The following is a 14,622-nucleotide window of genomic DNA, read 5'->3' as shown; positions in this document are numbered from 1 at the left end:
CATCCATTCCCAGATGTCTATTTTTCATTACACTTTTCAATCCACCAAAGCATTTACTTAATTCTCTCAATCTACATTCTATCTCCACCCCCACTCCTCCCTTTCCTGTCACATTTGCTCCCAAGTATCTAAAACTATCCACTTCCTCCAGTCTTTCACCCTTAATGCTCACTTCCAGCCTGCTGTCACTCTCTCCCCTTGTACATCTCATCACCTTACTTTTATCCACATTTATCTTCAGCATCCTTCTTTCACATACCTTCTCAAACTCTGTCACTAACTTCCTCAATCCCTCCTCTGATCCTGCTACAAGCGCAGTGTCTTCAGCAAACAACAACTGGCTCACCCCCTACTTTTCCCCATTTACTTTAATCATCTCCGACCCATGACCCACTACCCTTGCATTCACCTCTCGCACCACCCCATCCATGCAAAGATTGAACAGCCAGGGCGACATAACACATCCCTGATGAAGTCCCACCTTTACCTCAAACCATTCACTCTCCATTTCTAATCCTAACACAAGCTCTACTACTCTCGTAAAAACTCTTGACTGCTCTTAACAGCTTTCCTCCTATCCCATATATGTGCATTACCTCCCACAGTGCCTTCCTGTCTACCCTGTCTTGAGCCTTTTCCAGATCCATAAAAGCCCAAAAAACATCTTTACCTTTTCCTATAGTTTTCTCACATATCTGTCTTACCAAAAAAATCTGATCTACACAACCCCTACCTTTCCTAAACCCACACTGTTCCCCACCAATTACTCCCTCTGTTCCTCACCAATTACTCCCTCTGTTCCTCTCCTAATCCTCTCAATCAAGACTCTCCCATAAGCTTTCCCAACTACACTTAAGAAGCTGATCCCTCTGAAACTATTACAATCACACTTGTCCCCCTTTCCCTTGTAAACGGAACTATACAGACACTCCTCCAGTCCTCCGGCACTTTACCCTCTTTCCAGCAAACATTAGATAATCTCACCAGCCAGTCCACCATAACTGTACCTCCTTTATTCAGACATTCTGCATGGCATCCATCCAGACCAGGTGCCTACCTGCTCTCATCATCTTAACCCCTTCCATACGGTGCTGCACACGTAGGCGTCATGAGGAGCAAGTGGATTCGCGATGCTGCCATATCGGCGTCTTGATTATATTTATTGTAGTCGCCCCTGTGTTTTTACATTCTCTCAAATGTGCCCTGAATCCCATTCTCTGTGGTTTTCAAAATTCGCGGGTGAAAGAGAGAACGATCGATATAAGCGGTGACTATATTTTATGATGCGAGTATTATTACGACACGTCGTACGGCTGGCATTGGCTGCTGCCCGTGAGATTTAAGTTCTGTACTGAAGTGGTTAACAGCTGCTTTCACTTCATCCTTCCCTATTTCTCCTCCATTTTCCTCACTCATCACTCTCATTTTCTTAGCGCTTCCCATTGCAACTACCTTTCCCTCCCTATCCTCCTTCACATTTAGCAACTCCCTAAAATACTCTGCCCACCTTCCTCTCACTGCCTTCTCTTCCATTATCATCTCTCCATCTGCACCTTTCACCTTTTCTTCTCTACTTGATTCGCCTCCTCTTTTTCTTTTAATTTCCTTCCAAAACATCTTTTTATTGCTTTCAAAATTTTCTGTCATACTCTTACCCCATTTCACATCTGCTCTCCTCTTTGCTTCCTTTATCTTATGCTTAACTTCCCTTCTCTTTACTTTGTACCTCTCATATGATTCCCTCGTCCTAATTTGTAGCCAGTCTATGAATGCCTGCTTCTTCTCTTCTACACATTTGCTTCCTCATCCCACCACTCACTACTCTTCCTTCTATTTCCTTCCGCCCTCCTTGTTCCACACACCATCTTTGCACACCTTGTGACTCCCTCCTTGAACCATCCCCATTCCTCTTCCACTCCTAGTTCTGCTCTATCCTTTACTCCCTCCCACTCCTCTTTCAGCTTCTTATACTCCTTTTTTTTCTCATTTAAGCAGTTCACTCTATGTATCTCCCTACCTTCTGCCCTTTTCATCTTTCTCCACCAATTCTCCACTTTCAATATACCTTCCATCAGAAAATTATCTGATATTCCCCTACTAACAAAAGAAAAAATTAAAAAGTATTTAGAGAAACTCAAAGTTAATAGAACACCAGGGCCTGACGGTTGGCATCCAATATTCTTAAAGGAAATGAAAAATGAGATTGTTGTTCCAATAGAAATTATTTTTAAGAAATCCATCATATCCAGAGATGTACCAAGAGAATGGAAGCTAGCTAACATTACTTCCATATTCAAAAAAGGTGACAAAAAGAATCCAAATAACTACAGGCCTAAAAGTTTGACTTCAATCATAGGAAAAATGATAGAAACGCATCTGAGGTGCTATTGAACATCATTTAGAAAGTAAATGTTTGATAGATGATAGCCAGCATGGTTTCAGACGGAAACATTCTTGCGTGACTAATTTACTCGAATTCTACACAACGGTTATCTCGAATTATGACAAAAGAAACAATACAGATTTAATATATCTAGACTTTGTAAAAGCTTTTGATACTGTCCCCCACGAAAGACGACTTACTAAATTAGCTTCACACGGAATTAGTGGTAGCCTATTAAGTTGGACTAGTAACTGGTTGAATGATTGAAAACAGTTGTTTTAGATGGAAAAACTTCTGGATGGAAAAATGTTACAAGTGGAGTTCCTCAGGCTTCTATTCTTGGACCACTTCTATTCATAGTGTATATAAATGATATAGACCATGGACTAAAACCTATTGTTTCCAAATTTGCTGATGATACAAAACTGTGCAGAATGGCAAATGATCACTTAAACCAATTGTATATTCAAGAAGATTTAGATAAATTACAGCAATGGTCTGAAAAGTGGCTAATGAAATTTAACACAAGTAAATGCAAGGTAATGCACATAGGTAAAAATAACAGTAAGTACGATTACAAGTTATTTGGAAATTCATTAACAAAAGTGGATAGTGAAAAGGTTCTTGGTGTAATTATCAGTAATGATCTCAAATCATCTAAGCAGTGTATTTCAGCCTCTGAGAAAGCAAATAAGATTCTAGGACTGATTGCATGATCTTTTGACTTCAAAAGTCCATCACTCATTAACAAGCTATATCGTTAGTTCATCCACATTTGGAATATGCTGTATGGTCACAGAATCTCATTAAAGACATTGAGAGATTGGAAAAAGTACAACAGCAAGCCACAGAACTGATTCCAAATATCAAAAATAAATCATACAAAAATTGACTAAAACATATGAATCTGTTTTCATTAAAAAAAAATGCAGACTCAGAGGTGACTTGATACAGGTCTTTAAGATTCTAAAGGGAATTGAGAACATCAGAAGTGACAAAATTTTCACACTGAATGAGAATCCGACAAGAAACAATGGTCTCAAACTGTGAATTTATTATTATTTACTATTTACCTGTTTATTATTTAACTATACCTATGCACTTATTTATGTATTTTATTTATTTACGTTATTGTAATTTTTATTTATTCGTTTATTTATTTATCATTATTATGATTTTTTTCGCATCCGACCTAGATATGGACCAAAAGGTCTCCTGTTGGCATGCTCTGCCTTTGTAATTCTTTGTAACTGTGTGGGTTTAGAAAAGGTAGAGGATGCATGGATCAGATTTTTTGTGGTAAGACAGATATATGAGAAAGCTTTAGGAAAAGGTAAGGATGTTTATTGGGCTGTATGGATTTGGAAAATGTTTATGACAGGATAGAGAGGTTTTGTAGACATATAGCATTGGGGGGGAAAGCTGTTAAAGGCAGTCAAGAGAGTTACAAGAGTAATAGAGCCTGTGTTAGAATGGGAAATGGAAAGAATGAGTGATTTGAGGTAAAGGTGGGATGGCATCAGGGATGTGTCATGTTGCTGTGGCTGTTCATTGTGCATATGGATGGGGTGGTGCATGAGGTAAAGGCAAGGGTAATGGGCAGGGGACTGGAAATTGTTAAAGTGGAGAAGAGTGGGAGGTGAGCCAGTTGTTGTTTTTACTGATGACATTGCACTTGTGGCAGGTTTCAGATGAGGGATTAAGGGAGTTTGGGAAGGTACACAGTTAAAGAAAGTTGAAGGTAAATGTGGGTAAAAGTAAGGTGATGATATACAAGGGTAGAGGATGGCAGTGAGTTGGAAACAAGTCTAAAAGGAGAGAGAGGCCAGAGGAAGTGGATAGCTTTTGGTATTTAGGATCACATGTGCCAGGAAATGGAGGAGTGGAGGTGGAGGTAAATTGTAGATTGATAGAAGCAAGTAAATGTGTCAAGGGATTAAAAAATGTTATGAGAAATAGGCACCTGGGAATGGATGCAAAGAGGAGATTGTATGAATGGGGGATTGTGGCAGTGGCATTGTATGGGGCAGAGACCTGGAATTTAAGAGAAGCAGAGAGGAAATGTTTAAATGCGTTTGAGAAGTATGGTTGGGGTTACTTGGTTGGATAGATTGAGAAACGAAGAGGAGAGCAGGGGTGGAAAAGGGGATGACAAACAGGGCTGATGAAAGATTATTGGGTTGGTTTGGACACATGGAAAGAATGAGTGATGAAACATTAGTAAAAGGTGTGTAGAAGGCAGAGGTAGAGGGTTTGAACTTGATGGAACAACTGGGGATGAGATGGCTGGATGGGGTAAAGGGAGTATTGAGAAAGAGGGGAATATCTGTTGAGCAAGGAAGGGAAAGGCAGAAAATACAGATTAGTGGAGAGTGTATATAGATAATACTGTTATGCAAGAAAGGGAGGGGTTGGGGATGGGGGTTAGGGGGGGTGCTTATGTGTGAGTGATATTTTGATGCAGCCCAAAGGGATTTCTCCCTATCTTCTCTTTTTTCTGTATGAGGGCATGGAGAGGGGGTAGTTGCTGATGAAGCAGCCTTGCTGTGGATGTACTGTGTCTTGTTACAATGCTTCTGACCCAGAACTTTTGATTTGGCTACCTCCCTTATAAGGGGGAAAAGCTCTTGTTATGTAGGTAGATTTTATTGATTTATCTATTATAATTATTATTTTTGTTTATTAATATGTATTTACTTATTAATCAATTGATTTATTATTATTATTTTCATTTATTTATTATTATTTTTTTCTGTTTACAACCTAATCCATTTCTAAAAGTTGTAACCACCAATTTTATGCTTCAACAATGTCCCTGAATGCCATGTATTCCTGCCAATTTGCCTTTTTTAATTTATGAATGTTTTCTAGTATGTGGGTTGTATTCCTTCTTGTTCACTGGTGACCTTTATTGGGAAGTGTTGTAAGGAGAGTCATCCATGTATTTTTGTGGTGGAATAAGGGTGAGCACATTATGTAAGGGAAAGTTGGTTATTGAGTATGTTGAGGAGGTTCCCTAGTAAGGTGGTTGCTGGAATTTTATGTTTAGGTTGGAGAGTTATTGTAGTATTTTGTGTCCTATTGGGTCTGCTATTTGGATGTTAAGCCAAATTAGACATAAAAACTGACCCACCACTACCATTATTTACAAGATCTATAGAAAGGCTCAAGGACCATTACTGTGTTTGTTTATAATGGATTGGGGAATGGGGATGGGGGGTGAGGAAGTATGTATGAGAATTTTTTTTTACGCAGCCTGAAGGGATTTCTCCCCGTCTTCTCCTTTTCTGCATGGGGGGGACAGAGAGGGGGGGTTGCCGAATTTATGAAGCAGCCTTGCTGTGGATGTGCTGTGTCTTGCGACACTGCTTCTGACCCGGGGCAGTGGACAGGATGCAGGGATGACCCATCATCCAGAAGGTGCCAAGATAAGAGGGAGGGAGGAGGGTGGAGGGGAGTGGAATATATAGGAAATGAAATGGGTGGGAGTGGTTTTTATGCCTTTTTCTTTTTGGCTACTCCCCGTGTAAGGTGGAAAAAGCCTTTGGTATATGTATGTATGTGTTATAATGGATTAAGAATTGTTTTTGGTCTGATTTTGGGCACTTTTGTTAAATCAGCTTTTTAGTTAGATGTGCAGTATTTATATAATTTTACAGAATGTTCAGATCAAATTTGTATTTGGGTGAATAAATGCTAATTTTAATTACTTGTACACTAGATGTTGAAACTTGCTATTGCAGGAAGATAAGAAGCATTTAAAGGATCTTGGACCAAGGTCTTGGGGGTCAGATAGCTCGTCAGATTCACAGAAGTAAGTAATGTTTTGACATTTTTCTTATTTGGTATTAAGTTGATCCCTCTACTATGGTAATGCTGCATAGTTAGATGCAGTCAATTCTGAAATAATTTTTTGGAGCACCCACACATAATACACATATGTCAGTGTTAGAGAAAAATCTCTTACTTAGAGGAATGCTTAGTTCTCTTATTTTCCTTTCTGCTTCCTATTTAAATGTGCCCTCAACTACCCCCTAAGTTTCCATCTTTTACCTATGCCCTTAAGGTTGGGGTGGGGGTGGGGGATAATGCTGCCACTATAAAAGGCAATAAATGGAATAGAGTGAAGAAGGATTACCGATCTGCAGTATTCTCCAATAATTTCTTTCAAGGTAGAAGCAAATCTGGGAGGAAAACTCCAACAGAACCATTGTAATAGGGTCATTGAATGTGTGGGATAAGGAATATACGAGGCAAAAAAGAAGTTGGTAATACAGTGGCCACAAATTAAATGTTTGCATGCAATTTTATGGGAAATTAAACACAGCCTCACATAAGTTAGCCATTATTGACTCTTGTTTTTGTACAGTTTGTAATGATCACCAGTTCTGGTGCGTCCAGACCTTAAAACCAGGAAGCAGTGCATTAGCGCCAGAAATAAAGCTAACAGCGCATTAGGCTTCATTGCTAGGACGGTAACGAATAGAAGTGCAGAGGTAATTATTAAACTCTAGCGATAGTTAGACCCATCCTTGACTATGCGGTACAGTTTTGATCTCCGTCCTACAGAATGGACATAAATTCACTAGAATCAATACAGAGAAGAATGACCAAAATGATACATGGACTCGGAAATTTGCCTTATGAAGAGAGGCTTAGGCACCTAAACTTACACTCTCTGGAAAGACACAGAGTGCAGGGTGATCTAATAGAAGTGTTCAAGTGGATGAAAGGCTATAACAAGGGTGATGCAAACAAGGTCATCATAATAAAACAACAGGGCAGGACTCGCAATAATGGGTATAAACTGGACAAATTTAGATTTAAGAAGGAAATAGGCAAGAATTGGTTTACTAATAGGGTGGTCGATGAATGGAATAAACTTAGTAACCATGTAGTAAGCGCTGAAACTATCAGTTGTTTTAAAAAACGATTAGACAACTTTATGGATGGGGATGACAGGTGGTGATGGATACAGAGCTGCCTAGTGTAGGCCTTATGGTCTCTTGCAGTCTTCTTTATTCTTATGTTCTTAGGATCTTATCATTTTACCATTCTGTTTCTGTACATTTTCCAGATGTAGATCCTTGATATTGCTTGATTTTGCTTGTTGCACTTTATTTTTCATTAAGTTCTCTGCATTTTTTATGGGATTGTTTGAAGAATTCCCTGGCCACTCTAACATGTCGATTGAGAATCACAGTGGCAGAATTCACAGAGGAAAAGAAAAGGTATTCTCAAAGAAGTGTTACATAACAGTTTTAAGGGAATAGTATAATGGAGGGATAGGTATGGTACAAAAGTAGAATCATTCCTCTAGGAATAGATATTTTACTCTAACATGACAAATAATGTGTGCCTCTAGGCCATAGGGGTGCCTTAGAATAGTCCCATCAACATTGGCTGCATGCTACTATGAAATTTAATACAGCACAATAACATGCAGCCAACATCCCAGTATGGGGTACCCCCACTATGCCTCACCTCATTTTTCATTCTATCCAACCTTATAACCCCCACAATATATCTCAAACTAAGAGGCAAACTACTCGAATGAAAGAAAGACTTTTTGAAAGGAAGGTAGTAAAGGATAGATATCAGAATGGAGAGCAGTGACTAATGAAGTTACACAAGGTTCACTGGTAACACATGTAATGTTTGTGATCTATGTAAATGACAAGATGGAAGGTGCAACAAGCTATGCCAACATATTTGCTGATGATGCAAAAATCATGAGAAGAATGAAAAATTAAGAGTACGGTAGATTATTGCAAAAAGATATAGACACTATTTTTGCATGGAACCAATGATGTACGAACGGTTGGCGAGAATGAGTGATGAGGAGTGTTGAGGATTGTTTTTGCTGAAATGCACAATTCTATATAAAAAATTAGCATATGGTTGCATTATTTGACCTATTTTCTTTAAAATGTGTGATTTCCATGTAATTTGATCAAAGAAGTTACGTTTTTATCCTCTACAAAATTACCAACCTCATACCGTCCGACTCACTAATTGCCGACCTCAACCAAGCATACATACATACATCATATATCAAGGCTTTTTCCCCCTTACAAGGGAGGTAGCCAAAAAGGAAAAGGCATAAAATCATTCCCACCCATTCCATCCCTGAATACACTCCACACCCCTCCACCCTCCCTCTTATCTTAGCACCTCCTGAATGACGGGTCATCCCTGCACCTTGTCCACTGCCCTGGGTCAGAAGCAGTGTTGCAAGACACAGCACATCCACAGCAAGGATGTGCTGTGTCATGCGACACTGCTTCTGACCCAGGGCAGTGGGAGAGATGCAAGGATGACCCGTCATCCAGGGAGGTCATCCCTGCACCTTGTCCACTGCCCTGGGTCAGAAGCCCAATTTTATATAAAAAATTAGCATATGGTTGCATTATTTGACCTATTTTCTTTAAAATGTGTGATTTACATGTAATTTGATCGAAGAGAAGTTACGTTTTTATCCTCTGGAAAATTACTAACAACAACTATGAATACTGTCCGGTTTTTGCTGAAATGCACAACTCTATATAAAAAATTAGCATATGGTTGCATTATTTGACTTATTTTCTTTAAAATGTGTGATTTTCATGCAATTTGATCAAAGAGAAGTTACGTTTTTATCCTCTGCAAAATTGCCGACCGACTCGCTCATAGTTGACCAAATTCTAACAAGAACGATTTGTGCTGAAATGCTCAATTCTATATATAAAATTTGCATATGGTTGCATTATTTGACCCATTTTCTTTACAATGCGTGACTTCCATGCAATTTAATCAAAGAGAAGTTACATTTTTATCCTCTGCAAAATTACCGACAACAGCTATGAATACCGTCTGACTCGCTCAAAGCCAACCAAACTCGAACAAGGACGCTTTTTGCTGAAATGCATGATTTTATATAAAAAAAATAGCATATGATTGCATTATTTTACCTATTTTCTTTAAAATGTGTGATTTTCATGTAATTTGATAAAAAAGAAGTTACGTTTTTATCCTCTGCAAACTTACTGACCACAGCTACGAATATCGTCCAACTCATTAATAGCTGACCAAACTCGAACAAGAACGGTTTTCGCTGAAATGCACGATTGGTCAAATTACATGAGAATCACACATTTTAAAGAAAATAGTCAAAATAATTTAACTATATGCAATCTATTACACTAATAACACAATAGTAAGAAACTTAATAAAGTGTAGTTTGATCCATACCACCAGTGATCATAGATGGCGGGCTGGACGAATCGTAGCTGTGGTCGGTAATTTTGCACAGGATAAAAGCGTAACTTCTCTTCGATAAAATTACATGGAAATCACACATTTTAAAGAAAATAGGTCAAATAATGCAACCATATACCAAGGCTTTTTCCCCCTTACAAGGGAGGTAGCCAAAAAGGAAAAGGCATAAAATCATTCCCACCCATTCCATCCCTGAATACACTCCACACCCCTCCACCCTCCCTCTTATCTTAGCACCTCCTGAAAGACGGGTCATCCCTGCACCTTGTCCACTGCCCTGGGTCAGAAGCAGTGTCACAAGACACAGCACATCCACAGCAAGGCCGCTTCATTAAATTCTGTCTGGGGTATTGGCTGCATGTTATTGTGGCAAAGTAGCATGCAGTTGGTACTTTAGGGTCTATATGGGATGCCCCTATGGACCAGAGCCACACATCATTTTGTCTGTGATAGAGAAAATCTCTGTTCATAGAGAAATGATGACACTTTTATACTACGACTGTCCCTCCATTATGCTGTCCCCCAACCCCTTGTTACTGTCCTGTACAATTTCTCTGAATATTCATTTCCTTTTTCGCCTACCTTCCCTGTGGTGGGGGAAAAGAATACTGCCACCAAGTATTTCCACTTGGATCGTAAGAGGCAAGAAGAAAGGGACGGGGATTGAGACTAGGCATCCTTCTCCTTGTAGCCCCACTGGGGACATTCCTAAAAAAAATAGACATATATGTACCATCTGAATGGGCTCCAGCTATTGATCAGCAACTATATGATGATTACTCAAGGACTTCCAATCCTCCTATGTGGTTGATTGCTACAGGAAAGGAAGAAAATTATAATTATTACAAATAGCTTTGGAAAATTCAGTGCTAGTACATGCAAAATCCAAAATGCAAGCCCAGATGATGCTTGTGATGCAGGTTAAAGATAATGAAATGCTTAAGGAGATCAAGCCTCATTTAAACTTTAGTTATGGAAGAGGAGTCATCTTTGACAAAGATCTGTATGACTTGACAGAAACTGTAATACTGAACATGAGCCCCTCTCCAGTATGGAAAGTAAAAAAGACATCTAATACTGGTATGATAATTTTGACATTCATCAACTCTGACATACCTTTCCATGTAACATTTGAGAACGAATGGGTGAGAGTAAGACCCTTCCACCAAAGACCAGTGCAATGTTTCAATTGTTTTAAGTATGGCCACTCATCGAAAGTATGTAAAAATGTTAAACTATGTATTAACTGTTCTGATCTTCATCACAGTGCATGTTCCAGAACTTCCAAATGTGTAAACTGCCAACTAGAACATAAATCTAATGATAAGAGCTGTGAAATGTTCAAATTTGAGCTGGCAGCAATCGATAAAGCAAATGCTGAGCACACAAGTATTGGCTACGCAAAAAAGACAAATGGGACATTTTAAGAGCTATGCGAGAGCTCTAAATCCATTACCTCTCACTACCACAAGGGGATCAGTGGCTGCACCTCCTCTAGCAGGTGCAACAACCCCTGTGGTAGGCCCAGCCATCTGGGTCAAGTGCTCATCCTGTCGAGGCTAGAGCACAACCCTCCAAGGAGGACAAGATAGCCCCAAAGAAGAATGGTTCTTCAATTAATGGTGAGAGACCTTCATCCCCCACTCATCCATCCTTGCCTTCCCCATCTCGGGCATCATCGTTACCTGATCTCGAGGAGATCAGTCAGGATCAAAAACTACCTCAAACATTAGATATGGAAGTCAGTAATACTAGAACATCAGGTAACCGTAAAGGTGAGAGACCTCCATCACTTTCTCTTAAACCAAAAAATGCCAAAATAAGCACCTTAAATGGATATGAAGTCCTTTCCTCATGGAATTCTGATACAATAACCAACTCTGAATCACAAAAAAAAAATCCAAGTACCACCAAAGGCTGAGATTCATGAGGAACATCTCCATCCATCAGAGAAACATACGAAAAAAGGAATGAATGCTGACAGTAAACCCAATGTTTCAAGACCAGCTCTATCAAACAGTACAGCAGTTAGAAGTAGTCCCACCTTCAAAATAAGCAGTGCCAATGGGAAGACCACACAAATAGAGTCTTCCAAAAACAAAAACAAATTTTCATATCATTACTACAATGTAATTGTCAGGGTCTATGGGCAAAATATGAGGAATTTAAACTACTAATACATGATATATCACCTACAGTAGTTTGCTTAAAGAAAAGCAAATTAGACCAAAATACTCCCTGTCCCAGGGAGTACTTTGGTTGTAGAACCCCATATAATCTTCAAGAAGGAAGTCATGGTGGAAGTGTTCTATATGTTCGCCATGATGCTCCTCAAATAACTGTTCATTTGCAAACCCCATTACAAGCAGTTGCAGTGCAAGTAGATCTTGGGAGAAGAAGGTACACAGTATGTTCTATTTATATACCTCCCAGTAACCAGTTGATATATGAAGATATGAAAAATCTTTTCCAACAGCTTCTGCAGCCTTTCCTCATACTTGGTGATACAAACAGCAGACACCCCTTATGGGGTGATGTAGTAGCAAACGCCAAAGGCAACATAGTAGCATCCCTCATAGAAAATGAGGACATTGGATTACTCAACACAGGAGAGCCTACTCATTTCCATATGCAAACTGGAACATTGTCGTGTATTGATATCTCTACAGCCAGCTTGAATTGTTTAATTGATTTCAGTTGGAGAACGCTGGATGATTGGCATACCAGTGACCATGCACCTATTGTAATTGATACCGGTTTTGATCTTCCTACATATAGATCACCAAGGTGGATCTTGGAAAAAGCTGGCTGGGAAAAATTTCAGGAGCAGAGCAATATAGAGGGAGATGCTGATGACTTCCAGACAGTGGATAGTACAATTGAGCTGTTGAACGAAACCTTCCACTCTGCTGGCACCAACTCCATCCCCCAAGTCTACAGGTTTATTTCGACGTCGACCAGTTCCTTGGTGGTCCAATGAACTCCAGGTGTTACATAGATTAACAAGATCTTTTACCAGATGTCATAGACACATAGAGGAAAGTCTAATTTTTTATAAGAAATGTAGGGCACAATTTCCTCGCACATTAAAGGCTGCCAAAAGTGCTTCATGGACATCATTTGTATCCTCAGTAAATGATAGAACTCCACCTTCATCTATATGGAGAAAGCTCAGGAAAATTGCAGGGAAGTTAGATCCAAATCCACCCCCAGTATTAAATGTAAACGGGCAAATTTTAACCAGTGCTGTAGACATGAGTAATTCTCTAGCAAGTCATTTTGCAAATATATCCAGTAAATCAGAAGTCTCACCTAGATATCAGTATCAACTTGGAGAAGAGCAAAAGACTGATTTCTCTACCAATAAAACTGAGTCATATAACCAACCATTTAGCGAAAAGGAATTTGATTCAGCCTTGTCATCATGTAATAATAAGACTCCAGGCCCTGTTCATACAAAGAAATTCATTTTAAGTATTATTAATAGAATTTGGCCTGAAACTAATTACCCGACAATATGGGAACTCTCAATTATTTTAGCTTTTTTAAAACCTGGAAAAGATAATTTTTTAGCAGCAAGTTACCATCCTATTATGCTGACCTCATGCCTTTGTAAAATAATGGAAAAGACAGTTAACCACTTCCATACGGTGACGCCTACGTAGGCGTCATGAGGAGCAAGTGGGTACGCGATGATGCCGACGTTGGCATCTTGATTATATTTATTGTAGTCGTACCTACATAACCTCCATTCTCTCTAAACTGGCTTCATCATATTTTCTATGGTTATCAAAATTCACGGGTGAAAGAGAATGAATGATTGAGCACTGACTTTATTTTTTATAATGCGATTATTATGATGCAACATCCCACGTCGGGCAGCTAATGCTGCCAGACATACGATGTGCCCCGGAGTGAAGAGGTTAACACAAGGTTTGTATGGTATTTGGAGAAGAAACATATTATTTCTCCAAATCAATGTGGCTTTAGAAGAATGCACTTGACAACAGATGCATTAATCCATCTTGAGTCATCGATATGTGAAGCATATGCTGCAAAACATCACCATGTGTCACTATTCTTTGACATGGAAAAGGCATATGACACTACATGGAGGCATGGAATCCTGAAAGCCATTCATAGAGCAGGAATGAGAGGTGAACTGCCTTTATTTATTCAAGCTTTCCTGGCTCAACGAATCTTTCAAGTTAAGGTGGGTAATACATACTCAGACAGAAAATGCCAAGAAGAAGGTGTGCCACAGGGGAGTGTTCTGAGCGTCACATTATTTGCTTTGGCTATAAATGGAATATTGTCTGTCATTCCTCATGATATCCTACACATACTCTTTGTGGATGACCTGTCCATATCTTTTTCTGGAGCAAGAATGGTTATGGTGAAAAGGAAAATCCAACTGACAATTGATAAGATTATTGAATGGTTAAAGATGAATGGTTTTAAGTTCTCTATGAGCAAAACTGTCCTTGTGCACTTTTGTAGAATCAGAGGAATACATCCAGACCCTGATATTTACATTAAAGGACAACGAATCCCTTGTGTTCAAGAGACCTGTTTCTTGGGTTTAATATTCGACCAAAGATTGACATGGACTGCCCATTTGAAATATCTGAAAAATAAATGCAGTAATGCAATGAACATTCTAAAAGAATTGGCTCATACTTCCTGGGGTGCAGATAGAAAAACATTACTGAAGTTGTATAAGACGCTTATATTTTAAAAAATCTCGTATGGTTGCGAGATCTATTCTTCAGCCTTTCCAAACCAGCTCAAAACACTTGATTCAATACACCATGCAAGCATCCGCCTAGCTACTGGTGCATTTAAAACTTTTCCTGTTCCAAGTCCTTTGGTAGACGTGGGCGAATTACCCCTGGATATTTATTGCTAGTCTTTCTAAGATATTGGTACAGACTAAAAGACTACAGAGGCTCCCTGAATCTATAACTTTTAAAATGATAACT

At 39.1% G+C, this 14,622-nt stretch overlaps 1 protein-coding gene across 2 annotated transcripts in view; it reads left to right on the top strand.

Annotated features, from left to right (window-relative positions):
- The window catches only part of Cyt-b5 (Cytochrome b5), a 92,561-nt gene that overhangs the window by 66,239 nt on the left and 11,700 nt on the right, over positions 1-14,622 (top strand). Inside the window, exon 3 of one of the 2 annotated variants that reach the window (XM_076182075.1) lies at positions 6,127-6,197. The exons of the other annotated variant lie outside the window; for it this stretch is intronic. Within the exon in view, the coding sequence (XP_076038190.1) occupies positions 6,127-6,197 (71 nt within the window). The remainder of the gene's footprint in view (positions 1-6,126; positions 6,198-14,622) is intronic. 2 annotated transcript variants of the gene reach the window in all.

The sequence above is a fragment of the Oratosquilla oratoria genome, unplaced genomic scaffold (genome assembly GCF_046742065.1).
Source record: "Oratosquilla oratoria isolate Oo_2021 unplaced genomic scaffold, ASM4674206v1 SCAFFOLD50, whole genome shotgun sequence".
Classification (NCBI taxonomy): domain Eukaryota; kingdom Metazoa; phylum Arthropoda; class Malacostraca; order Stomatopoda; family Squillidae; genus Oratosquilla; species Oratosquilla oratoria.
This window is presented reverse-complemented; position numbering and strand designations above follow the sequence as displayed.